The sequence below is a fragment of the Panthera leo genome, chromosome C1 (assembly GCF_018350215.1).
Source record: "Panthera leo isolate Ple1 chromosome C1, P.leo_Ple1_pat1.1, whole genome shotgun sequence".
In the NCBI taxonomy this organism is placed as follows: domain Eukaryota; kingdom Metazoa; phylum Chordata; class Mammalia; order Carnivora; family Felidae; genus Panthera; species Panthera leo.
Window position 1 is genome coordinate 104202379 of NC_056686.1, and position 25062 is coordinate 104227440.

Consider the following 25062-nt stretch of genomic DNA (forward strand, 5'->3'; position numbering starts at 1 on the left):
TCGTGGTTGTGGGACTGAGCCCTGCACCAGGCTCTGTGCTGAGCACGGAGTCTGCTTGGGGTTCTCTTTCTCCCTCTCTTTCTAACCCCTCTCCCTGCTTGTGCTCTCTCTGTTTCTCTCAATAATAAATAAATAAGCTTAAATACATACATACATACATACATACATACATACATAAAAATAAACATTAGGTTTATCATATGACCTAGCAATTCCACTCCTGGATATACAGCAAACAGAAATGCAATGCACTTGGATGAATCTCACAGACAATGTGGAACAAAAGAAGACAAACACAAATGAATTCATGCTATGTGATTCTTTTTATATGAAGTTTTAAAATAGGCAACACTAATCTATGGTGATAGAAGTTAGAATAATGATTACCTGTGGGGAGGTGGTATTGATTTCCCTGGAGCCTTCCAAGGTTCTGGAAATTTTCTGTATCTTGATATGCATGTATTCATATATAGAATTAAACTGTACACTTAAGATTTGTAAATTCCTTATGTGTAAATTATACATCAATAAGCACAAATTAAGTTTTTCATGATCAAATATTGAAGTAATCATCATGGGGGGAAATGAGTATTTGTTAGACACCCCATCCTCATGTCACAGATTAGTGTTTATTGGTTTTTTGTTTTGTTTTGTTTAATTACACCTGAGGTGGCCACCATAATCTTTTAATATTCAAAGCCTCTAAAAGTTTCAATCTGGCCAAGACAAACCTTCACTAAATAGGAGATATTATTCTTACTATGTTTTTATTAAAAACAAAGACACTATAACTTGCCCCGTGAAGTTTGCAATTTACAAAGCTTCCATTTATTTTTGCAACAGAAATAACAATGACATCAGCCCTCTCTATTTGCACATTAGTTCACACATCCATCCAATACATTTAAGAACAACAAGTATGCCAACACTGAGCTTAACATAACACATCCAGAACATAATGAATACATTCCCTCTGCCCAGATCTCTCTTTCCTCATGGTTAGTTACCCCCTAATCATTCAGATCTCTGATTAAATCACCTCCCTAGCAAGGCCTTCTCCAACCACAGCCTCCCAACATTCCCTATCAGTTGCTGGATTAGCAAGTTGCAAAGCCCTGACCAAAAGCAAGTCCTATAGATTCTATCTTTTTTAGCAGCATTCTGATCAATTTATTTCTCTCTAGCCCATCTCCTGCCTTCACTCAGATTATCTTTCACCATACTACTGTGAACGGCTTTTCTATTCTTCCTGTTCCTCTAATACCATCTTCACATGCTAGCCAAAGTGATTTAATAGAAAATTGGATTCTTTTTCACCATATGCTCTCTCACCCTTACCCACTTCCTCACCCACCCATCCATGATGATCTCATTCCATCTTCAATAACTCCTGCTTCATATACACTTCTCAGATGCTAAAATTAGTAGACAAAAGCTTAATGAGAAACAAGATAGTACATAGACTCAAAATATCACCCACAATTACAAATGGAAAAAGAATTTTACAGTGGAGAAACTGAAAGATATCCCTTTAACAAATGATCAGAATTATCATCAGCAATAAGACAAATCAAGCTAATGCCCACTGGTATGGTTCACTGAGAAGGACTCAATATCATTTGTCAGTATTCTTGCCAAAAATGCATATCCTAAATCTGCAGACAAACCCAAATTGAGGGACGTTACAAAATAAATGTTCTGTACTCTCCAACAATGTCAAAGTCATGAAAGACAAAGACTAAAGAACTATTCCTGATTAATGGAGACCAAAGAGATCTAACAACTAAATACAACATGTGATCCCAGATTGGATCCTGAACCAGAACATTTTTTTTTTCATTTTATACAAAAGACACTAGTGGGAAAATTAACAAATTTTGAGTAAGATCTGTATATTAGATAATAGTACTATATCAATGTCAATTTCCCAAGTGTGACAATTACATTGTGGTTATGTGAGAAAATGTTTTTTTTTAACTAAATACTCATTAGTAAATATCAGAGTTCTCCAGAGAAACAGACACATAGGAAATATACGGAGAGAGAGATAGAGAAGGATTTATTATAAGGAATTGGCTCACACGATTATGTAGGCTAACAAGTCCCAAGATCTGCCAGGTGAGTCAGCAAGCTGGAAACCGGGAGAGCTGACGGTGTAGTTCCAGTCCAAGTCCAAAGGCCTGAGAACAAAGAGAACCAATGCTGCAATTCCAGTCTGCAGGCCAGCAGCCTGGAGACCCAGGAAGAGTCAATGTTTCAGTTTGAGTCCAAAGGCAGGAAAAAAGCCAATGTCCCAAATCAGAGGCACTCAGGCAGGAAAGAACTCTCTTTCTCAAAGATGGTCAGCCATTTTGTTCTATTTAGGCCTCTGACTGACGAGGCCCACCCACATTAGGAAGGGCAATCTGATTTGCCAATTTAAATGTTAACCTCATCCCAAAACACACTTACAAAAAGACCCAGAATAATGTTTGACCCCATATCTGGGCACCCAATAGCGCAGTCAAGTTGACACATAAAATTAACCATCCCAAGTACTTAGAGGTAAATGGGGCTTTATCTCTGAAACTTACGCTCAAATGGTTCAGCAAAAAAATTATATGTGTGTAGATAGATACATAGAAATAAAGCAAACCTGATGAAATGTTAACATTTGGATAATCTGTGTATCAGAATGAGGGATCATATATTGGAAAAACTTAATTTTCCACTTGTGTCAGGGAAAACCTTACTTCAGTCTATCTCCTATGTGTTTCTTCCCTGTGAATCTCCTTCACTAGTCACATAAAACACTTCACTTCCAAATGTGTGCTTTTTCCCCACACCAAGCAATTTTCTGCAACACCAGCTGGGTGGTCTGCAATTTTTTTTATGAGTTTATTTTTATTTATTTTTGAGAGAGAGAGAGAGCATGCATGTGAGGAAGGGGAGAGAGAGAGAGAGAGAAAGAGAATCCCACACAGGCTCTGCACTGTCAGCTCGAAGCCCCAAAGTCGGGCTGGACCTCACACCATGCAGGGCTTGAACTCACAAACCATGAGATCACGACCTGAGCTGAAGTTGGGTGCTTAAATGACTTAGCCACCCAGGCACCCCCCCACCCTGGCCTACAATTTAATTCAGTTCTGACACTCTCTACCCAGAGATAGCATCAGATCCCACAGGTTAAAGGGCTCGGTCCTATAACACTGTGCCCCACCCACCCCAACACACACACACACACACACACAGACACACACACACACACACGCTTAAGATGCCAGCCACAAGCCCAGGTTGTCTGTCACCTGTGCTTCTGACCAACTGATTATAAATTGAGGTTCCACTGACCCCTCCTTTGGGCTCTATAAATTTGCTAGAGCAGCTCACAGAACTTAAGGTAATATTTTACTTACATTTACCAGTTTATTATAAAAGGATATGATAAAGGATACAGCTGAGCATCCATATAGAAGAGATAAAGCAAGGTATATGGGAAGGGGCTCTCCAGCATGCCACTCTCCCGGCACCTCCACATGTTCACCAACCCAGAAGCTCTCCAAACTCCATACTTTTGGGATTTGACGGAAACTTCATCATGTAGGCATGATCGATCATTAACTTCATTTTCAGCCCCTCTCCCTTCTCAAGAGAATGAGGGCATAACTGAAAATTCCAAGCTTCTTTTTAAAAAAAGAAAATTTAAGGTTTAATTTTGAAAGAGAGAGAGAGCACACACATGTGTGCCCACAGGGACATGAGCAGAGGCTAGGCAGAGAGGAGGGTGGGGGGGAGAGAGAATCCCAAGCAGGGTCTGCACTGTCAGCACGGGGCTCCACACAGGGCTCTAACTCACCAACCGTGAGATCACCAAACCAAAATCAAGAGTCAGATGCTTAACTGAGAGATGCAAACTGAGTCAGATGCAAACCGTGAGATCATGACTTGAGTCGGACACTCAGCTGACTGAGCCACCAAGGTGCCCCCCCAGTAGTCCATATCTTATGGAACTAATGCCATCCATCCAGATGCACAAACCTGATACTCATCCTTGACACTTCCCCTCCCATAACTAACCTATCACCACATCCTGTGAATTCCCTCCTAATATATATCTTGTAAGCACAGTTTCTCTCCACCTCTGCCTCTACTGCTGCCACCTTGATCCAAGCCATCATCATCTCTCACCTAGACTGCTACAAGTAACCTCCCAGCTGCTCTCCCTGCTTGCTCTCTAACCTCTCTGACAATTCACACTGCAGCCAGTGATCTTTGCAAAAACACAAATTTAAAGATGGTTTAATGCAATGCATGATCCTTGACTGGCTTTCCAAAAATAAAAAACTATAAAGATCACTAATGAGACAACTGGAGAAATCTGACTATCAACTATCAACTATAGATAATAGTATTATATGAAGGTTAAATGTCTTGAGTGTGGTAACGGTATTGTGATTATGTAGGGAAATGTCCTTGTTCTCAGAAGATACATGCTGAAGTAGATAGTGGTGCAATGTAAACATTTTTGCAACTAATTCCCAAATGATTCAGCAAAAATAATAATTATTTCATTATTGTTATTATATACATACAAATTCAAAGACAGACAAAGCAAGTCAGGTAAAATGTCAGTGAATCTGGATGAAGGGTAAACGGTGCTCATTGTACTAATCTTGCAGCTTTTCTGAAAGTTTTTAAAAAAATTTTTAAGGCTAGGGAAAATACATGTCATTATGTTAAATTTCTTGAGTGTGATAAGTTTATTGTGGTTATATAGGGGAATATTCTTGTTTTTAGGAGATATATGTTGGAGTACTTAATGGTGAAATGTCTGCTATCTGCAACTTATTTTCAAGTGGTTCAACCAAAAAAAGTATATAAATATATTTTTAAAGTATATAGATATATACAAAGTACTTAAATATATAAGTATATATGTATATTATATATAAATGTAAAAAATAGTGAAAGGTAGAAGACGTTGCTTTGGATTTTCTGCAGCTTTGACATTTTTCCCGAATTAGAAGTTGGGGAAAATACTTAGGAATATATGGAGATATAATCGATAAAATATTAAAGATACAAAATAAAATACAAATTAAAAGCTTATATATCATCTTGGAAAAAAAAAAAAAAAATCTCATCCTGTTACAGCCCTGCTTAAAATCTTCATTAGCTTCCCATCGCTCCCAGGAAAAAGACTGGCCCACAAGGCCCAGTATGGTCTAGCCCCTGCCTTCTCCCAGGCAGGCCTTCCTACTTACTTCCCATCGCCATCATCTCTGCCCCGTGGGCTCCAACTACACCTAACTACACCTAAAGTAACCACTCCCCCAAAGTTCCCTCTTCTGGCCTTTGCACGTGCAACTACCACAGCCTGACTGAGAGGAGCTGAGATAGGCTTTCGTGCTCTCTCTTCTAGACTGTTACCCTAAAATCTCCTCTGAAGTTTTCTCTGCACCCCCAAATCTGGGAGACATGACTACTTGGAATCCTGTTCTCCCAGTCCCATCATAGCACTTAGCACACGGTATTGTAATTGCCTGCTTACTTGCTCATCTTCAGGGTTCTGTACACTCCTTGAGACAGGGCCTGCTTTATTCAGGACTGGTCTGCGCTCAGTAATTATGTATTCAGTAAATGAAATGGGCTTCCATTTTCTCGTATATAAAATAAAGGAATTCAGCTAGATGACAATAAAATGCAACAAATAACAGCAGTCCCAACTGCGCAGGAATCCCCGGCGGTGGTGTTTTGTTTTGTTTTGTTTTGTTTTGTTTTGTTTTGTTTTGTTCGTTTTTTGCATCATTCTGCTTCAAAACCTAAAACCACGAGTTGGGGGAAAAAAATAAAATCATAGACTACAATTCCCGTGAGACCTCGGGGCATCACGTGGCGTCTGCCCAGGCTACTATCGCGTAGTCAGAACTCCATTTCCCAGCGTGCCTCAAGACGCGGGGTCCGCATTTCGCCGAGAACTTCAGGAGTCGGGTTTCTGAGCGACGACTGCGGTAGCCAAGGCTGAGTGGAAGGTAGAAAAGGCCCAGCCTGGGGTTCAAAGGGGACAGTGGCTCAACCACAACCCGGAGTTGCACATACCCTACCTTTGCAACCTCCAGCCCACTCCTGCTAAACGTGCCTCTCGGAGGCCTTTTCCAACCCTTGCTCCCCGTCGCTCCTCTGCTGTCCGCGGCTGGAGGCCAACCCTGCCCCCCCCCCCCCGCGTCACCCAGAGGGAAGGGGCGGTGTCTAGAGTCGAGGCGGGCACCGTGCGGGAGCCGGGTGTGGACGTGGGCGGCTGGAGGTGGGAGACGGGGCTCTCACCAGGTGGAAGGCCCAGACCCTCACTGCTCTGGGCCTTGTCTCTGCGTTAGCGGATGCTGAGTGTGCAGCTGGTCGGGCGCCTGTTCTCGATGGCCGGTCGTGTCTGTCCGTCCCGGAGCAGCGCCGGGTTGGGGACTGTCGGTCCCGTCGAGGCAGCCATTCGCACGAAGTTAGAGCAGGCCCTGAACCCTGAGGTGCTGGAGCTGCGCAACGAGAGCGGCGGCCATGCGGTCCCACCGGGCAGCGAGACACATTTCCGCGTGGCGGTGGTGAGCTCTCGCTTTGAGGGACTGAGCCCCTTGCAACGGCACCGGCTGGTACACGCTGCGCTGTCTGAGGAGCTGGCTGGGCCGGTCCACGCATTGGCCATACAGGCACGGACCCCCGCCCAGTGGAAGGAGAACCCTCAACTGGACGCAAGCCCCCCTTGCCTGGGTGGGAGCAAGAAAACTCGCGGAACCCCCTGAGCCCCCAGAGAGGGAAGACTAGGATCCTAATGGTTTGGGAATAAACTACGGGCTTTCTTCCCTTCAATACGGTCTGGTGTTTGTAAGGGACAAGGATCCTTGGGCCCCATTCAGCCAGCACGTACATGTCCTCTGGAGATAGCAACTCATTTCAGATCAAAGCTTATCCAAGGAAAGAGAATCACTCACCACTGCCCTTGCCCTGGACTATTTAGGAAAAGCTGCGTAGTCGTTTTATGTTAAATTGTGACTAAGGAATCACCAGACCTGATGAGTTGGAAATTATCCTGTACATTAAAAGATAAATTATCATAGGAGATACACTGCTTTGTGTTGATAATGGCCTGTTGAATGAGTGCTACAGATGTTCTTGGGAAAAGATACCTGTAGCCTAGAATAGGCAAGAAGGGCTTCATTGTGGGGAGTGACCTAATTGGATCTTTAAAGGAAAGCACAGAATTAAACCAGAAAAGAGAGGAAGGATATTATAAGGAGGGGGAAGAGCTCAAGCAAAAGCATAGAAACTGCAGCCACCGATTGGACGAGGCAGGAGTTATAAGTATATTTGAATTTCCTACTGGGAGAATGTTTGGTTTTCTGTCAGCCTACCCATTTCCAAAAGGATTTGCATTTGTTTCTCAGAAATATCCTTTATGAGGCGTGCCTGGGTGCTCAGTTGGTTAAGCACCTGACTCTTGATCTTGGCTCAGGTCGTGATCTCACGGTTTGTGGGTTTGAGCCCTGCGTAGGCCTCCGTGCTAATGGTGCAGAGCCTGCTTGGGATTCTGTCTCTCCTCTCTGCCCCTCACCTGCTTGTGCTCTATCTCAAAATAAATAAACTTTAAAAAAGAAAACAGAAAAATCCTTACAAGACAAATGAAAACACATTAAGGCAGTGAAAAGATAACATGGAATATGAGTATAGAAGATGGAGAAAACTTTATATAGCCCTTTTTCTTACAAGCCTTCTAAAGTCCTATTTCTGAGGGGAGCTCAAGTGATGTCTAGATAAGCACCTTGATGACCTTAATGTGGCAAGAGAATTTAGATACTAAAGAAAAAGATTAACATACATCATGACCATTTTGAGCTAAAGTTTCGACTGCATCTGGTTGGACAATAGGAAGTCATTGAAGAGTTTTGAGGAAGGACATGCCAAAGAGCATTCTGGGGCAAATCCTTCTGGCAGTGATGTGTAAGGAGGTTGGCATAGGAGATTGGAGGCATAGAGAGCAACCAAGAGTGAAGATGGGACCCTGACTTCAAGGTCAGCTGTAGGAATGGAAAGGAAAAAGTTTTGAGAGCTACCATAAAAAGTCAGAAAATGTCTTGATTAGAACAGAAATATGAGGGGCTCCTGGGTGGCTCAGTCAGTTGAGTGTCCAACTTCAGCTAAGGTCATGATCTCGCGGTTTGTGAGTTTGAGCCCCACATAGGGCTCTGTGCTGACAGCTCAGAGCCTGGAGCCTGCTTCAGATTCTGTGTCTCCCTCTCTCTGTGCCCCTTGCCTGCTCACGTCTGTCTCTCAAAAATAAATAAACATTAAAGAAAAAAAAAAGGGAGAGTCAGGGGTAACACCCAGGCATTGATTTCCAGATAGCCTAACATAAGAATTCCCATGGGAGCTTGTTTCAAATGTGGATTCTAGGTCCCCTCTCTTTAAAAAAAAGGGGAGGGGGAATTCTGATTCCACAAGAATGGAATCTGGAATCTATCTTTAAAAGACACACGAAGATTTGGAGGCAAACTGGCTCTATCCTCAAGAAACGCTCATAAATTTTTGTTTTGATTTAGGGTTTTTTTAATTTTATTTTTGTAAATTGTTTTATTATGGTGGTAACACTTAACATAAGGTCTACTCTCAACAGATTTTTAAGAATACAATTCATGGGGCGCCTGGGTGGCTCAGTTGGTTAAGCGTCCGACTTCAGCTCAGGTCACGATCTCATAGTCCGTGAGTTCGAGCCCCGCGTCAGGCTCTGGGCCGATGGCTCAGAGCCTGGAGCCTGCTTCCGATTCTGTGTCTCCCTCTCTCTCTGCCCCTCCCCCGTTCATGCTCTGTCTCTGTCTCAAAAATAAATAAACGTTAAAAAAATAAATAAATAAATAAAGAATACAATTCATTATCATTGACTAGGTACAGTCATACACATCTATAGGGCTTATTCATCTTGCTTAACTGAAACTTCATGCTCTTTGATTAGTAACTCCCCATTTCCTTCTCTTCCCTGCTCCTGGCAACCATCATTCTACTCTTTGATTCTATGAATTTGACTATTTTCAGCTAACTAATAGAATTATTTGGTATTTGACTTTCTGCGACTGGCTTATGTGACTTAATATCCTCATGATTGGTTCATATTATCACATATTGCAGAATTTCCTTTTTAAAAGCTGAATGGCTTTCCATTGTGTATATATACCACATTTTCATTATCAGTTCATCTGCCGATGAACATTTAGGTTATTTCCATGTCTTAGCTATTGTGAATACTGCTGCAGTGAACGTGGGAGTACTAATGTTGCCAAGATCCTGATTTCAGGTTTTTTTTTTTTTTATGTTTATTTTTGAGAGAGAGAGGGAGAAAGAGAGAACGCGAGCAGGGGAGGGGGAGAGAGAGAGGGAGACATAGAATCCAAAGCATTCTCTGTGCTGATTGCTCAGAGCCTGACGCAGGGCTCAAACTCAAAACCGTGAGATCATGACCTGAGCCGAAGTCTGACGCTTAACCGACTGAGCCACCCAGGCACCCCTGATTTTAGTTCTTTTGATAAATACCCAGAAGTGGGATTGCTGGATCATATGGTAGTTCTATTTTTAATTTTTTGAGTAACCTCCATATTCTTTCGCATAGCAGCTGCATCATGTTGCGTTCCCCCTGTGTACTAGTGTTCCAGTTTCTCCACATCTTCACTAACACCTTTAGTATTTTGTTGTGTTTGGGTTTTTTTTTGGGGGGGGGGGGATAGTTTTTGGTAATAGCCATCCTGACAGGTGTGAAGTGTCTCATTGTGGTTTTGATTTGCGTTTCCCTGATGGTTAGTGGTGTTGAGCATTTTTCCATATACCTGTTGGCTACTTGTGTTCTTCTTTGGAGAAATGTCTACTCAAGTCTTTAGCCCCCTTTTAAAATCAGGTTATTAGTTGTTTTTGCTATCGAGTTGCAGGACATTACTCCAAGTTTTCAAATCCAGGAGACTGAGAGGACCCTCCATCTGTAGAAGTGAAAAGGTCAGGATAAAGTGGCCAATTGAGGAAATAAATATGGTGCATCATATTATTCTGGCTTTCAGTTTGGGGAGAGAGGAATGGCATTTCCATCTTACCACCTTTCCTTCCAAGCAGGCAGAGGATGTAGGTGGAGTGGCAAAGAAGGAGATGTAGCCATTTTGGATCTTAAGGATTTATTTCCTTTTTATTTTTCATCAATATTTTTCATTTCATTTTTCACATCAACAGAGTTGGGTTTAGGGTGTCCCAGGAGAGCAGGAGAGATGGATGGGTCCCTCCAGGGGGTAGAAGGGAGAAGGCTGCGTCCAGCAAATGAAGGGTGAGGGAAGGGGGTACACACTCATACACTGGGCACTGGAGAAGGCAGTCCTTTGAGCACAGATACCAAAGAGTTAAACAGTCCCCACCTGGGTCAGTGTTACAAAATGTGGGGGAGTGACTATAGGGTGGGGGCACCAGACGCAGCATGAGGAAGATGAATTTGGATTTTTCGTTGTTGTTTTCACTTTTTTTCCTTTTCACTTTTTTTTTTTTAACGTTTTACAAACAGCTAAAAACTACAACACATCACAGCTACAGTGGAGGGCAGGAGGGCACCAAAGAAAGCAGCCACACAGAGTGGGGTGGGGCAAGGGCAGCTTAACCTACAGGGGGTATCTTGTAGAAAGGGTGAGACAGGGAAACTGAGGCTTCTGGTCCCACATTAGGGGTCCCTGGCTTATTGTCTAACCTTCTTCCCCCTTCAGAGGAGTCCCTGGGAGGGCCCCTGCCTCCTGCCCCAGCTCCTTGTGCTTTTTGATCTGCTGGTTTGACCATATGCCTGGTTTCTTTCCCTCCCCTGCTACCCTGCGTGTGAGGGGACAGGTTGGGGGTGGGAGGGCAGCTGTGCTGTCCCTGTCTGTGCTATAGTGGGTGGAGCCTCTCACTCCAGAGGACTGTGCTTCTTGAGGGAGGGGAGGATTTGGACCTTGTCAGGTGCCCTCAGGTCTCTCTAGACTGTGGGACTCTTATCCTAGCCTGGCCTGGGGCACCTCCCTCCCAGGCCTGGCACAAAAATAAGATTAGGGGAGGTACTGTGGGAGGCAGAGTAGTGTGTGTGTCCACTGAGATTATCCTTGGCTGTATCTTAGGACAGTATGGTGACACCCTGCCCCACGGCACATACACACACGTACGTAAGTGTTACACATGCATTCACACACACAGTCCTGCTGAGCTGCCTCAGAACTTAATATATAAATAAATAAGAATCAGAAAGCTAATTTGATAAAATTCAGGCTTCTTACTTATAGCCCAAATTGAGGGGAAAGTGGAGGCCAGGGGGCTGAGGTTTATTGCTACTCCCCCAGCATCAAACAGGTGTGAGAGGGCACCTGCGGCCTTTCTGACTCTTAAGAAGTTCTTTTGGTCCATGGTGTACCAAGCCCCAGCTCCCAGCATAACCACATGCCCACGGTTTCACCAGGGCCTAGGCAGAGGGAATGAAGGGGAGGGCAGGAAGCCTGTGCTGGAGCCCCTGGAGCCAGGAAGAGCTAGGGCCCCTCACTAACACTGGGGGAGAAGGGTGTGCACGTCAAGGGGTGGGGAGTAGAGCTACATCCCAAAACTGGGATGAAGGAGCCTTCCCTGTATCCCTGCCCACGGGGTCACACACATGCATACGCACACGCACATGGCTAAGACACTGAACACAGGGGTGTGGGGAGTGGGGGCTCTGGGGCCAGGATGGCAGGGCAGGGAGGGAAAAGGAGGAGCTGTTGGTCTCACAGTGTGCCTGCCACCCTCAAAGGCCCTGAGACCCTCTCACTGCAGCACCTGCCCCCGGGTCTCGGGCAGCTTCAGGGCCAGAGAACTACCAAGGGCAAGGGCAGCTGAGGCAAACAGGATGGGGGCAGCCTTGGTGATTCCCACAAAGGATGTGAAGATGCTGATCCCCAGCACAGCTGCCAGCTTACAGAGGGCATTCAGGAAGCCGAAGGCCGTGGTCCTGCTCAGGAGACCCCCAGTGCGGTGCAAAGGGGAGACAAAGGAAGAGGCATAGGAGGGTTTGCGGGGGACAGGTGAGTAGGTGGGAAAGTGAAGGAGAGATGGCAGGCAGTGTGCAAAAGGGAGATGAAGGATGGAAAGATCAGAGAGGTGAGGCATGTACATCAGGGAATACAGATTGGGAGGCAAAGGGAAAAGAAGACCAAAAAATTAGGTTAATAGTTCAGGCTGCAAGGAGTGAATACAAAAGCTACCAGCTCTTAGAGCAGAAACTCAATGGGAAAGTATATCCTGTTAACCCTACGGATGATTTCCCATTCAGCTGCCTCCTCACCCCACTTTCCCGCCACCGCCGTGTAGACCCTAAACCGGCTGCCCTGCCCCCACGACACTCCAACTACCTCTTGTCCGAGGGGTAGAGTTCAACAGTCAACACGTCCAGCGCGTTCCAGGATGCAATGCTGACCCCCCCAAAAAGGCAGAGCAGAGCGATCATGGCTGACTCGCTGTTCCCAAAAGACAGGAAGAAGCAGGAGACACAGGACATCACGCTGGAGCCAGCTAGAGCCAGGAAATGAGGGAGTGGCATGAACCTGGCCAAGTGATGCTCATCCACAACCCACCCTGTGCCCTCAAACTAGGTTTGAGGGAAGCCCAAGATGAGATCTTTTTCCCAGAGTACTCAAAAGGAAGGCACTTCACCCATCCCCATCCTTCCTTATAATTATATTTTTATTGATAATATCAGTAACAACCATCTCTTCAATGACAGCTATGGGTCAAGCAGCTTGATGCTTTATATGCATTCATCTAATACATCAACCCAATGGGGTAGGTACTGTCATCACCCCCGTTTTGCAGATGACACAGCTGGGCTCATAAAGTAACTTGGCCAAGGTTAAGTGGTGGAGCTGAGATCCAACACCCATAACCTCAAAGCCGGTGCACTTGTTAATCTGTCTACCTCCTTTTTCCCTCAGAGAAACTTCCAGGTCTGGCCCCACCCCATCTTGCAGCCAAGACCTAAGCAGAAGACACGAGAGCGAGAACCTTCTCTAGCTAAGCTGTTCCTTCAGAATAAGGTAAGAAGCCTGTTGACAGCCTCACCCTGCTCCCCAGCCCCCTTATCAGTTCTGACACACCACCACCCACCCACCCCCTTACCAAGCATTCGGAGCCTGCCAATCTTGTCCATGAGCAGGGCAGACACGATATTCCCAGGAAGTACAGCCAGCGTCCCCAGGAAACTGACAAAGTACACCATGTAGGCGCCTTCACCAGTCCCTGTCACGTCTAGTGGGCAGCCCTCCTTGTTGTGCAGGAACGTGCTGTTCACCAGACGGCTGTTCACGAATTTGTACTCAAACAGGTCTGCGGGCAAAAACCAAGACAGGAAGGCAGTCACGGCAAATGTGAGAAGGAGGGGGAAGCTGCTACTGCTTATGGCTCAGGACTCTGCCTTTGTGGGGTTAGTTGCGGGGCGGGGTTGGGGGGGGGGGGGCGGCGGGGAAGGGGCTCTCAAAACTGCTCAGGGCCTTCATTGTAAAACGTCAAATAATATCACCATAGGAACTAGAAATCTTTACAGCAGAAAATGACCATAGTCTATGAAATGAAACAGTGGGACTGGCTGTTTCCAAGTTTTCTCATTAATAATCTTTGCTTCTTATTCATTCTTTTGGTCTGCCCTAGCTGACTATAAGCAGTAGCAGTGCCATGGGTTTAGGAAAAATTACCAAGCAAAATATTAAAAATCATTAAAAGCCCTTTCCATTATTTTTCCCTGCAAGTTGGGAAAAACTCACCCAGTGCTCCATTAGGGGTGGGAACCTCAGTCTAGCTGGCAAAGTAGCATTTCATGTGCATGTAGTTTGAGAATCACTGTTTTAAAAAACCGGACTAATGTAATGATTCGCAACCTTTTACCCAGAAAATATTCCTTTTTTTTGTTGTTGTTGTTTTTCCCCTGAAGGCCCTGTTTGAATGAGTTTTGCCCACTTCAGAAGTACGCTGATAATAATGCAGATTTGCTTTAATTCCAGCTCAAAGGTAAAGAAACTTGATGTTTTTGCCAGATATTCTTAAAACTATTACAGAAAAATGTTCAGTGTCCGTTCAATTTTTGGAATTATTGGTGGTAGATAATAGGCCCTCACACCACCTTCCTACAGGGCCCCAGAGAGCTCAGTTTGTGAACCCTGAACTAGGGAGTGAGGAACGTTTCTTCTCCCCTCTTCAAGGTCCACTCAACCCTTTGGTCCGACAGGCACCAGCCAAGGCATCTTACCAGTATTATAGAACACAGTGTTGATGAATGTGCAGTTGCGGAAAAATGTGTTGCTCGAAGTGACATCCTCGAAATAACACTCCTCAAATAGGGAATCCTCAAAGGACACTGACTTCAGACGTAGCCCAATGAACCTGTAAGGCCAGGATGATGAGAAACACTTCCCCCTTACCCTCATACCCTCCTCCAAGACTCACTCCCTTGGAATTGAGGAGAAACCACAGGTATTTACTCCCAAAGACCCTGTCTCCAAACTCCCAGACCCACGCAAGAGACAAGGGGTAGAAGGAACAGGGAAGAAGTGAAATGTAAACGTCCCCACGTACTTGTCATTGAAGTACTGTCCCCCTCTGTGGATCTGATTCTCCAGAGTGAAGTTAAAGGTCACATGCTCTACATGCTCCCCAGAGAACAGTTTGGTGCGGGCTTCGTAGTCCACCGCCTGGAGGTGGCGGATCATGTCGGGAAACCAGACAGTCAGGCCATAGTAGCTGAAGAGTCAAGTGTGATGGAATCAGATGGGCTCACGATTAGAACCAGAGGGTCCAGAATGAGGGGGTGGAGAGTCAGGACCTTGCTTGCCTCTCCAGTCTCATCCCTCAGCACTCCTCCCTTCATTGCTGTTGGTCTCAGGGACTTCAGGTTCTTCTGCCCACCCACTGTACTCTCATCTCCCAGCCATTTGCTCCTCCATTGGCCTAACAGTCTCCCTGCCACCACCCCACCCCAGACTGTCTAACCTCCGTTCATCCCTCAGGACTTAGATCCCCACTGCCCCCACACACCTCCTCACCTGAATGACATGGTGAACCACACACCCATCATCATCAGAGTGATGCGTCGATATTCTGGACCAAAACAGGAGAGGAAATTCCCCCAAACCTAGGTGGAACAAAACAAAGTCAGATAGCAGCTGTACTGACTTCTAACACTCCCACCCCAGGTCCCCCACTTTCTCCCGTCCCCCTTCCCTTCAGTTCACCCGACAAACAGGCCTTTGTCTCCGCCTCTCCCACTCCCTTCCCTCTCTTCACCACACCGTCCTTCATTACCTGCCCTCCCAGGCTCAGGGCCCGGACCCCCCAGCGCTGGTACCAGGTCCCTGTGTCTGACTGGATTTCAATCAACTCATCCTCCTGATGAATTGTCTTAATGTGAGTTACCTGGGGTCAAGAGAAGCGGTTAGCAGTCACATAGTCTATTTCCCAACCCCATCCAGGGGCTTCAGTTTCAAAACAGTAGCAAAGTGGCGGCAGGGGGTGGATGTGATACTCTGAGAGAAGACATTGAGGGAGAATGTGGTGGGAGATGTCTAGGGAAGCAGGGGGTGGTATCCAGAGAGGGGCTGGGTGGGGCTGGGGCTTGAGGGCCTTGGAGGTTGAGGGGAGGGGCTTTGGCTTACTGAGAAGACTCGCTCAGGATGTCCCTTGGCTCGCATGTTGGTGTCATGAACCTGCTTCAGCACCATCCAGGCCTCATCATGCTTCCCGTTCTGGAGCCACAGACATAATTCCCACCTCCAGGTTAGCTCCTCCCTGACCCAGGGTAATAGACCCCCTTCCTCCAGTGTGGCTTCTGTAGTCACAGGACACAAAAAGTCTCCCACCCCTACCTCTGACTTGTGGGTGTGTACATCACCCACAATTAAAGAGCCCCAAGCAGGGGTACAGCAAAATGGAGTAAGACTTGAGCAAGCCTAGGGGGAGTCCAGGAGACAGCTACAACTACAGGTCCTAGGGATCCCCTGGAACAATGGAAAGAGAAAACTGAAGACAAGGGAATTGCTGGCAAGGGGCAGGGAGGTTGTCAGAGGAGGGGCAGCATCCTAAGCTTCTGGACCAAGATCTACTTGGAGGAGGAAGAAGCACAGGGTAGGAACTTCTCTTGAGTGATAAAGTCAGGGGCAGAGCGCCCACCTGCAACATCTTAAACCACCCATGGTTGGGCAGGTACCCTGGTTTCTCCACCCACAGAGCCCCTCTGGAGATACAATGTAAGAAAAAGGAAGCAAGATAAAGTCCCCAGGAGTATGGGCCCTGTGAGGGTCCCACAAACCAAACCCACCGTGAGTGTTTGAGCACAGAGCCCCCTGCTGCCCCTCCCCCAGCCTAGCCCTGGCCCCATTCACCTCCAGGAAGAAGCGGGGGCTCTCAGGCTGTGTGGTCAGAGCTCCGATGGCAAACACAGAAGGGAAGGCGCAGACGAGGACAAAAACCCTCCAGCTGTGGAACTGGTAAGCGGACCCCATCTGAAAGCTCCACCCTGGCAGGGACAGTCACAGCATCAGCAGAAAGGCCAGAGGCTGGGGGCTCCCACCACAGGGCACACAGGAGAAGAGGGAGAGAGGCTGGGGTGCATTCCCCGGGGACTGCCTACCGTAGTGGGGGATGATGGCCCAGGCCATAGCAGCTGCATACACTCCACCAATCATCCAAAACATGCAGAGCCAGCTCAAATGCTCCCCACGTTTCTCCTGGGCCAGAAACTCCGAGAAATAAGAGAAGACAATGGGGATGGACCCTCCAATCCTGGGGAGCATTGTGAGAATTCAGCATTAGAAAAGGGCCCTATTTCCGATCCCCTGCCCAAGTGCTCTGGATCCCCAAGTGCCTTTCATCTTCCACACCTTGTTAAAGAGACTTCTCACACAGTGCCCTATACACTCCCTCACCACCAGCTGTTATGCACCCATCCTCAAGACCCTGGGGAACAGGCAGGGAGGTCTGAGGGGAAGGGAAGGAACAAACATTGAACCTTGAAGATGGCTACTGAGTTGCAAGAGACAGAAGATGATTACAGAAAAGAGGGAAAATCCCCACAGGAAAAAGCTAGGCAAAGAGGAGTCCGAGGGCAGGGATGCGGGAACAGGCCAGAAAAGAGCTTGCAGACAGGGCAAAGAATGCACACAGACGGCTCAGGGAGTGTGGGAGTGTGGTGGGTCAACGTGTCACATTTCTGGCAGCTGTGGGTGTTAACAGAAAGGTCTGCTGTCAAATGCAGGAAAGATGGAGACTCGGAAGGGGATAACTCCGGGGTTCACAGGCACCCAGGGGTACAGCTGAGACCCACCAGGCCTCTCGTCATGGAGCCAGGCTCAGAATGGAACTGGAGGGTGGGGTGGAGGACTCAGGAGTGGACGAGACATGGAATGGTGCTCTGGGCAGGCGGTAGGTGGGTCCAGGACAGGGGGAAGCTGGCCTAAAGACGGTAGGAGAAAGGAGTTCATTCAATTCATACATATTTGAGATGCATCTGGTGTGCCTGGCACTGTGCTGGGTTCTAGAAACATAACAGCGACAAAGGCACAGTCCTCCCTCAGGACTGCCTCCAGGGGCTTAGGAGGTGGCCACTCACCCAACCCCAGAAAGGAGGCGGCAGAAGAGGAAAGTGCCATAACCCTGGACGAAAGATGAGAAAAAGGCGAAGACGCTGTTGACTGAGAGCGAGATGAGCAGACATTGCCTCCGACCCAGCCGATCAGCCAGACCTCCCCAGAGAAAGGCTCCCACCATCATGCCCAGGTAGACTATAAGGCCTGCAGGGAGGGAAACAGAGACAGCAGAGGTATGAGCAGACACGCCTCAGTTCGCTCACTTTTTGAGCATTAAATGAGCTAGAGCTGCAGCAGAATGGATTGAGGAGCTGGAAGACTTCTAGGATAGGTAAGTCTACCCAGAGATGAGAGCAAGTGAGAGTTCTGTCTTTACTCACGGAATGTCATCTCTGTAGACCAGAGATTCAAAGGCAGGAATGCAGACATGGGAGACCCCCAGAATTCTTTCTCTCCCTCCTGCTCTCTCTTGCTTGCTCTCATCTCTCACTGTGTCTCTGTCTCTCTGTCTCTGTCTCTCTCTCTCTCACACACACACAACACACCCCCATCTCTGGCTTGCCTAGAAGGAGTAATGGATCTACCCAAATTCCCAGACCTTCCCAGGGTCCCCTCTCCCTCCCTGCCTTGACGTCCTGAAAGCAGCAGGAGAGATCTCCTGTGTCCCTAGGAAAGCACCTCCATTTCTTCAGTCCCCCCTACAAAATCCCCCCCACAGAACCCGTGCTTTACTCCCCCAGCTCCAATGCTTCTGTTCCTAAAACTCTCCTGTTCCTTATTTCCTTCCTACATTCAGAGTTGGAATGACTCTAAAAATCAATCTACTCCAAACTCTGCATTTTACCCATGCTTCAGCCAAGCCCCAAGGAGTGGGGATCTCCCCAACATCTCATGGCAACTTGGGAGCAGTGCAAGACCAAGAGACCTTTTGTGGGTGAGTCCAGGCGGTTTCCTCCCCCAGGGTCCACATCAGGAAGAGCCATTAGAGACCACTCACTGGCCCTTGAACACTCCCAAGGCTTGCCAAGAGCAAGCATGGCCAATTTCTCTGGCTGAAGGCAGACCTGGGCTTCCTCCCCGATCCCCACCCTACTAAACTGACTCATTTAAACTAGGGAGTTTGGACACTGACTTCTTGTTTCCCTGATCAGGGAAAAGGAGCAAGATGACAGAAGGGAAGTCTCTGAAGAAACACCCAACAGGGGCCCATCCCACCATGGCCACCTCCTGCAGAACTAACTAAGCAGACCACCACCCAGCCACTGCCCCAAGCCCCAGCCCAGCTGCCCTTCCCCAAGCCTCTCTTGCACAAACAACCTCACTGTGACCCAACCCCAAGAGGAGGGTTTGTGAGGGATGAGCATGCAGAGGAACTCCATGCTCTCTGGGGACATCTTGGGATCGGGGTCCTAGGGAGCGGTAAGGACAGGGGTTCTCAGGAGCAGAGGTTTTTCTAGAGTTTGGGGCAGGACAGGGCTGGAGGGCCCCCCAGTGTGTCTTACCTAGCATGCCTTTGTTGGAGTCCGACAGGCACATGTCTTTCTCGGCGCTAGGCAGCACAAAGCCCACCACAAAGACCTCGACACCATCAGCCATCAGTGCCAGACCAAGCACAAAATAGAGTGTCCACTGGAAGCGGCCATGGCCACACTCCCGTAGGATGGCTTCATACTGCTGAGCCAGTTCTTCCCGTTCTTTCCGCCGCTGTGCCTCCCCCCGGCCACCAGGGGGGCCCTCCCCATCGCCCAAGCCCCCCCTTACTCCAGCCAGGGGAGCCCCATCAGCCATCCGCTCGCCTTTTCCCCCAGACTCTGCCCTGGGGATGCCCTGATATTCCCCCTCGTAGATCTCGTCATCCTCGTCGTGGCCTTCAGTAGCATCACTAGATGCACCACCTTCTTCCTCATCCTGGGCCCCTTCCCCACGGTAATAGCCATCAGCAGGGGCAGGGTAGTCATCATCATCCTCCTCCTCCTCAAAGCGGGAGTAGGATCTGCGGGAATATTCGTCCTGGACTCTGTCCAGGCCCTTTACCACCTTCTTGGCCGCATGCTTCTTGACTTCCTTGGCAATGTCTTTGGCCCCACGGATGAAAGCTGCCCGGTCTCTGAAGCCTTCTTCCATGATGGGTCTTTGGGAATGCTTCACTAGACTCCTCCACTCCCTGCTCAAGGACTTGTGAAGTCAGAAAGACTCCTTCCCCCAGTTACTCAGATGAAGTGGATTCAAGTATCTCTGGGCACAGAATAGGAGCAAATAGGACCTGGCCAGTGAGTGTGTAGGAAGGGAAAGGAGGGAGAGGAGTTCTGGCCAGTTCAGTTGGATACATGGGGAAGGGAAAAGGGGAACAGCAGAATGGGAAGGGGAGGGGGAGCTAGGTTGTGCAAGCTAAGATGGGGAGCCAGGATAACACAGGAAAGGCCGCCTACTTCTCTTCAAGAAGCCTCTTGAGATCTAGAAAATATAAGAGGGGGGGAAAAAAGGAGGTGGTGAGGCCTAAAATGGTAAAGAAAGCCAATACAGAGCCCCAACCAAGACCATGTGATACGGATGGTCTCCTTGCTTCAAGCCTGCACACAGTTAAAAAGGGATGCCTACCTGGGCCAGCTGTGGATCATTCAGTATAAATTCCCTCACTTTGACCTTGGAGATCAGGCCTATGAGATATGCTCCAGAGTCACGGTCACCTATCTAGAGCCCTCCTTCTGATCTCCTGCCCCACATCAAGATCAGACCCCTTGCTTTACCACCAAACTGCAAAGAACAAAACAGGAAATATGAGAAACCATAATTCTCTGTTTTAGTCTGGTCTGGCTTGCTTACTGGGGGAAGAGCTGGGGGGAGAATGTGTAAAAGGAGAATCAAGTCCTCCAGCCTGTGACTTCAATCCACTGATCGCATCTCAAATGGGGCTCTTGGGGTCCTCCCCTCAGGTTCCCACAAGGAAGGGTTTTCTCAGTGGGTGAAAATTCCCTTCCAGGGTCAGACAGACTTGGGTTTGGCTTCTTGCTTCAGCACTTACTAGCTAAGTGACCTCGGCCATCTCCCCATACAGCCAGGCCTCAGTTTCCTCTTATTTAAGAAGGGGAAAGTAAGGATTAAATGACATAATGTGTATAACTCCTTACCATAGTACCTAGCACATAAAAAGCGATTAAGAAATGTTGGTTATTGCTCTTTGTGATGATAATAATACAGTGTGATCCCCTCTACTCCCTCACAAGACCCCAGAACAAAAGCCACGTCTGGATGCTTATGAGGATAAGGAGCAGAAAGGGATACTGGCAAGGGAAAGCTGGTTCAGTGCAAAGCACATGACAGTTAGGTGACTTAAGTTAAAATCCCAGCTCTGTCACTTACTTGCTAACTGCTCTTGGGCAAATTATTTAATTTCCCTCAACCTCAGTGTCCTTATATTTAAACTGGGGGTAATAATCTTTAGTTTTCTGAGTCCACAAGAGAATCCAACCTCACAGTAGATATTCTATAAATTAGTTTCCTTCCTTCCTATTAGACTGAAAAAAATGTGAAAGAAACAGGAAGCAGCAAGGGAAGAGTAGGGGTCATACTTGGATGCTGTTGTCCAGTATCCTCCCAAAACAGAGTCCCAAGACCTCTCTGTTCAAATTAGTTCCAGCAGATGGGCCCACATTGTCTCCCTCCAGACAAAGAAGGGAAGACTCAAAAAAAAGGGAAACCTGGAACCTGAGGTCATGGAGAAGAGGTGATGTCTGGCTCCTGCCACCTTCCTTCAGGACATCATCCGTGAGCCCCTTCCCTGGTGGGGGCAGGAACAGAAATGGCTGATCAAATACATACTTTTTCAGCATTGGGGGCTAAGGTCTATAGCTACACCTCCTTTCTCCAGGGCCTTCCTTCCTAATCCCCCTTAATCCTTTCTGCTCCTCCTCCAGGAGTCAAGGAAAAAGGAGTCCACAAATACCGCACTGCGTAGGAGGCCAGTATAGAATGAAGGGGGCCTTGGGCCTCCCCCCCAAAAAAGACATCCTCCAGAGGGAAACATAGGAGAACACCCCCCCCCCCCACTGCCTTCATTCAGAGAAGCAGAAGAAGTAGGACTAGATTCTGATCAGAGATCATTCCCCTAAAAATATCCTGCCTCCTGTTCCCACCCATCCAGGGCCTTCATTAAATGTCACACGCACACACGGTAGCCCTGGTAGAAGGGGATAAGTAATGCTACATGGCTCAGAGAGAAGCACTGGCAAGCATAGCCTTAGCCCCTCAGGCCAGATGTAAGCAGTGGACCACAATGACCAAAACCAGTGACCCCTGTGTCACCTTCTTTTCTTTATGGTTCAAGGCCCAAACCCACCCCCATGCAAGAGAGGAAAGTGGAATCCCCCCATTGCATGGCCATTTGCTTTCCTCTCCTTTCCTTCCCATCTAGGATCCCCCCCCCCCCCCCCCCCCCCCCCCCCCCCCCCCCCGGCTCCCCAAACCCTGAAGGAGACAGACCCATCAGGAAACACATCCTGTGTTTATCAACACTGTTTACCCCTGAGAGGTGCATGGAGGGTAGATAAGGCTCCCAGAGCCACAGCAGGATAGGATGTCTCAACAGCCAGCTCCCCCAGGGCCAATGAGCCAGGAGGTCAGAAGGGAAAGAAGACAAATTCTTTGAGTTGGTGAGGAAGTGGTGCTATTTTTAGCTCCCAAAGCAGCACAGGGTGGCTAAGCCTGTGGGAGAGAGATGGGGCTTGGAGAGGTGGAGGTTATAGGAGACAAGACTCCGGGTTACACGGCCCTTTAAGGTTGGCCGGCTCCACCTGACCGGAAAAATGTGCCCGGGAGATTTTCCTGCAGAAAGGGGGGAGGGGCTCCCGAGCAGATGCTTCCCTTCAGGAGGACTCACTCTGCCCTGGATTATAGGAGGGTCCAGAAGCCCCCACCCCCAATCAAAGTCCCTGACTTTGGGGGTCACCCGGATTCCCCAACCCTCCCTAGCCCAGGTGGCAAGGTCATTAAGAAGCAGTCACTTGTCAAAACAACCACGGAGAGGGGGGAGGGTACAAGGAAGCGGGGTGTGCTGGAGCACCGCTCCCTGTGACAGCTGGGTGACTGAGCCTCAGCCCCCCACCCAGGACGCCCAAGGCTGCACCTCCCCTCCCTACATCCTACCGCAAGGGTTAGGAAGATGGAGCATTCACAGTTCGGAGGGGGAAAAAGGTGTCAGCTGAAAATGCACACAACAGAGGAACACAGGGGCAGGGAGACAGGGAGAGACCTCCACAAGCAAAGGCAAGAGACCGCCCCTACCAGCATTTGCCGCGACAGCCCCCAGCATCCCCCACCCCGTCTCGCCTCTGCTCTGGCATAACAGAGGAGCCCCTAGAATTGACTGAATCCATTCTCGGAGTGTCTTCCCCCGCTTAGTCCTGCCTCTGGGCAGGTGCCCATCATCACTCAACACCCCTTCCCCCCACCCAGGAGCAACTGCCCAAGTGCCCCCCCCCCCCGCCCCGCTACGCGTGCCCCCGACCTTGGTCGTTTACCATCTCTCTACCCAGCATTTCCATTCTTCCTTTACCTTCCCTCCCTCCTTCACCTGCCCTTCCTCCACTGCCCCCCACCCCCGCCCAAGTGCAGGGGAGCAGACTGAGGCAGCATCCATTCTCTGGCCCCAGCCAAGGTCACTTACGGCGGGGGTGGGGGGCGTGCAAGGTGAGGAGGGCATTGGACTTCGAGGGAACCCTACCTCACCTAAATCCCCCTCCCCCCCAAACCTGTCAATATCTGAGAGCGTACTAGGGACTTGGCTAAGGTAGAGAAAAACACCCTTATTCCATATATATATTCTGATCAGCACAGCAACTTAATTAAATGTCCTTTCAAACCACCACCGGCCCCCTTACCCCTACAGCAGGGACTGTCACCCTCCCCACAAGCAAAGCATCGGAGGATAAAATGGCTGCAAGGCAAGGCAAGGATGCTTCTGCCCCGGGCGGGGTGGAGGTAAGAGACTTGAGAGAGGGGTCTCACCTGGGCTGGGTGCCCCCGGGTAAGGCAGTCCCGGGTGAGGGCGGGGGTCCCGGCCGCGGGGCTGGCGGCAGCGTCGACTGCTCCGGGTACCAGGGGAAGCGGCAATGCAGACCTGCCCCCCCACACACACTCCCCACGCTCCGGCCCCGCCTCCGCCCGCCTCCTCCCTCCCCCCAACCCCCCAGCGCCACCGAGCACCGGGAGAGACCATTGTTGGGGGTGGTGGGGAGCGGCAGAAGAAAAGAGGATGGGGAGGGCCTCAGGGCACCGGGGAGCAACGATGAAGCAGCAGAGGGGACTGTCACAGGCACAGCTGGAGATAACACACACAGCCCTTCCCAGCCCGTTCCGAATAAAAGATGAAAGGAACTAAGGGAAGAATACTGTCAGGGAGACAAGTGGGAAGGCAGAAAGGGAGGTGGGGAAAGAGGCAGACCCTTTCTCAGCGCCCCATTCCTAGTAGGGCAGGACTCACAAATTTGAGGGGTTCTCTGCCTCCAAAGCACCCTCCTTTTTCCCTTTCTCCTCTACTCCCAGCCAAACCTCTTTCCCACAGCCCTCTTCCGGATCCAGAGTGCTCAGAATCCGAGTTTACCTGGCCATTTTAGAGAACGCCGGAATAACAAAGTTTTTAATCCTGAACTGTCAAGAGGTGAGACTCCTGGATCCCTGCCATCTTTTTCCAGAACCAGAAACAGTCCTGGTTATTTACTGCCAGTGCAGACCTCCCATCCTCCATTCAGTTGGTAGCAGCAGAGGTGAGTGGGGGACGAAGCTGAGCGGGATTTACAGACCTTACCTTCTCCTTCTATTAATTTGCTCCAATGACTCAAAGAGGGACTCCCTCCCTCAATGCTCTATCCAATTCCTTTTACTACACACACACACACACCTGCTTCTGGGGCAGGAAGGATTGAACTAGTTTCAGTTCTTTGCTTTGCCCCTGTACCAACAACCTGGGCTTAGAGATCCAAGACGTCCTGCTAGGTGATTGACCCTGCTTCAGAGGTGAGGGGAGCTGGGTGGTTTGGGGATATACATACTGAATGTGTCTCCCTATTCTAGGTAAGGGCTTAGGGTACTCTGGACAGTGCACTGACCTGGGTTCTCACTTCCATAAGCTTTGGGTCAAGTTCTCTGCCTCTCTGAGCCTCAGTTTTCTCATCTGGAAAATGCCAGGCTTGCACTAGAGGCTGTATCAGCTCCCTTTCGGATTTAATAGTGTGTGATTCTACTTTGATAAAAATGTAGGCTTCAGAATGCTGGAATATGTTACATGAAGAGGCCTGGCGGGCTGTGTCCCAAGAGAGCTCACAGGTGGCGTTTGCAGTGTTGAATTTACCACTAACTTTTAGACTTGTTTCAGTCTAAAAACAAGAAACCAGTTCAAAAGGCAAAGTGTTTATTTCATATCACAGAATTGCAATTCAGGGCACATAGTTTAGGTTGAAAC

At 48.6% G+C, this 25062-nt stretch overlaps 2 protein-coding genes and 1 long non-coding RNA gene across 3 annotated transcripts; 2 read left to right on the forward strand and 1 right to left on the reverse strand.

Moving 5' to 3' along the window:
* Nucleotides 1-5913: 5913 nt before the first annotated feature.
* Nucleotides 5914-6837, forward strand: BOLA1 (bolA family member 1). Its single transcript, XM_042953799.1, has 2 exons — nucleotides 5914-6011; nucleotides 6354-6837. Exon 2 carries the CDS (start codon nucleotides 6357-6359, stop codon nucleotides 6768-6770), a length of 414 nt encoding a protein of 137 aa, XP_042809733.1. The 5' UTR covers nucleotides 5914-6011; nucleotides 6354-6356; the 3' UTR covers nucleotides 6771-6837.
* Nucleotides 6838-10497: 3660 nt separating this feature from the next.
* SV2A (synaptic vesicle glycoprotein 2A) lies at nucleotides 10498-23696 on the reverse strand. Its single transcript, XM_042953798.1, has 13 exons — nucleotides 23610-23696; nucleotides 19109-20060; nucleotides 17630-17810; nucleotides 16652-16803; nucleotides 16404-16537; nucleotides 15678-15767; nucleotides 15328-15438; nucleotides 15069-15157; nucleotides 14602-14766; nucleotides 14276-14409; nucleotides 13153-13359; nucleotides 12390-12549; nucleotides 10498-11989 (listed from the first exon to the last, which is right to left on the reverse strand). Exons 2-13 carry the CDS (start codon nucleotides 19728-19730, stop codon nucleotides 11806-11808), a joined length of 2229 nt encoding a protein of 742 aa, XP_042809732.1. The 5' UTR covers nucleotides 19731-20060; nucleotides 23610-23696; the 3' UTR covers nucleotides 10498-11805.
* On the forward strand, nucleotides 13173-19197 carry LOC122228648. The gene is made up of 4 exons (XR_006206696.1): nucleotides 13173-13456; nucleotides 13961-14037; nucleotides 15340-15429; nucleotides 16410-19197. It is a non-coding gene; the product is annotated as an uncharacterized LOC122228648 (long non-coding RNA).
* Nucleotides 23697-25062: the final 1366 nt, after the last annotated feature.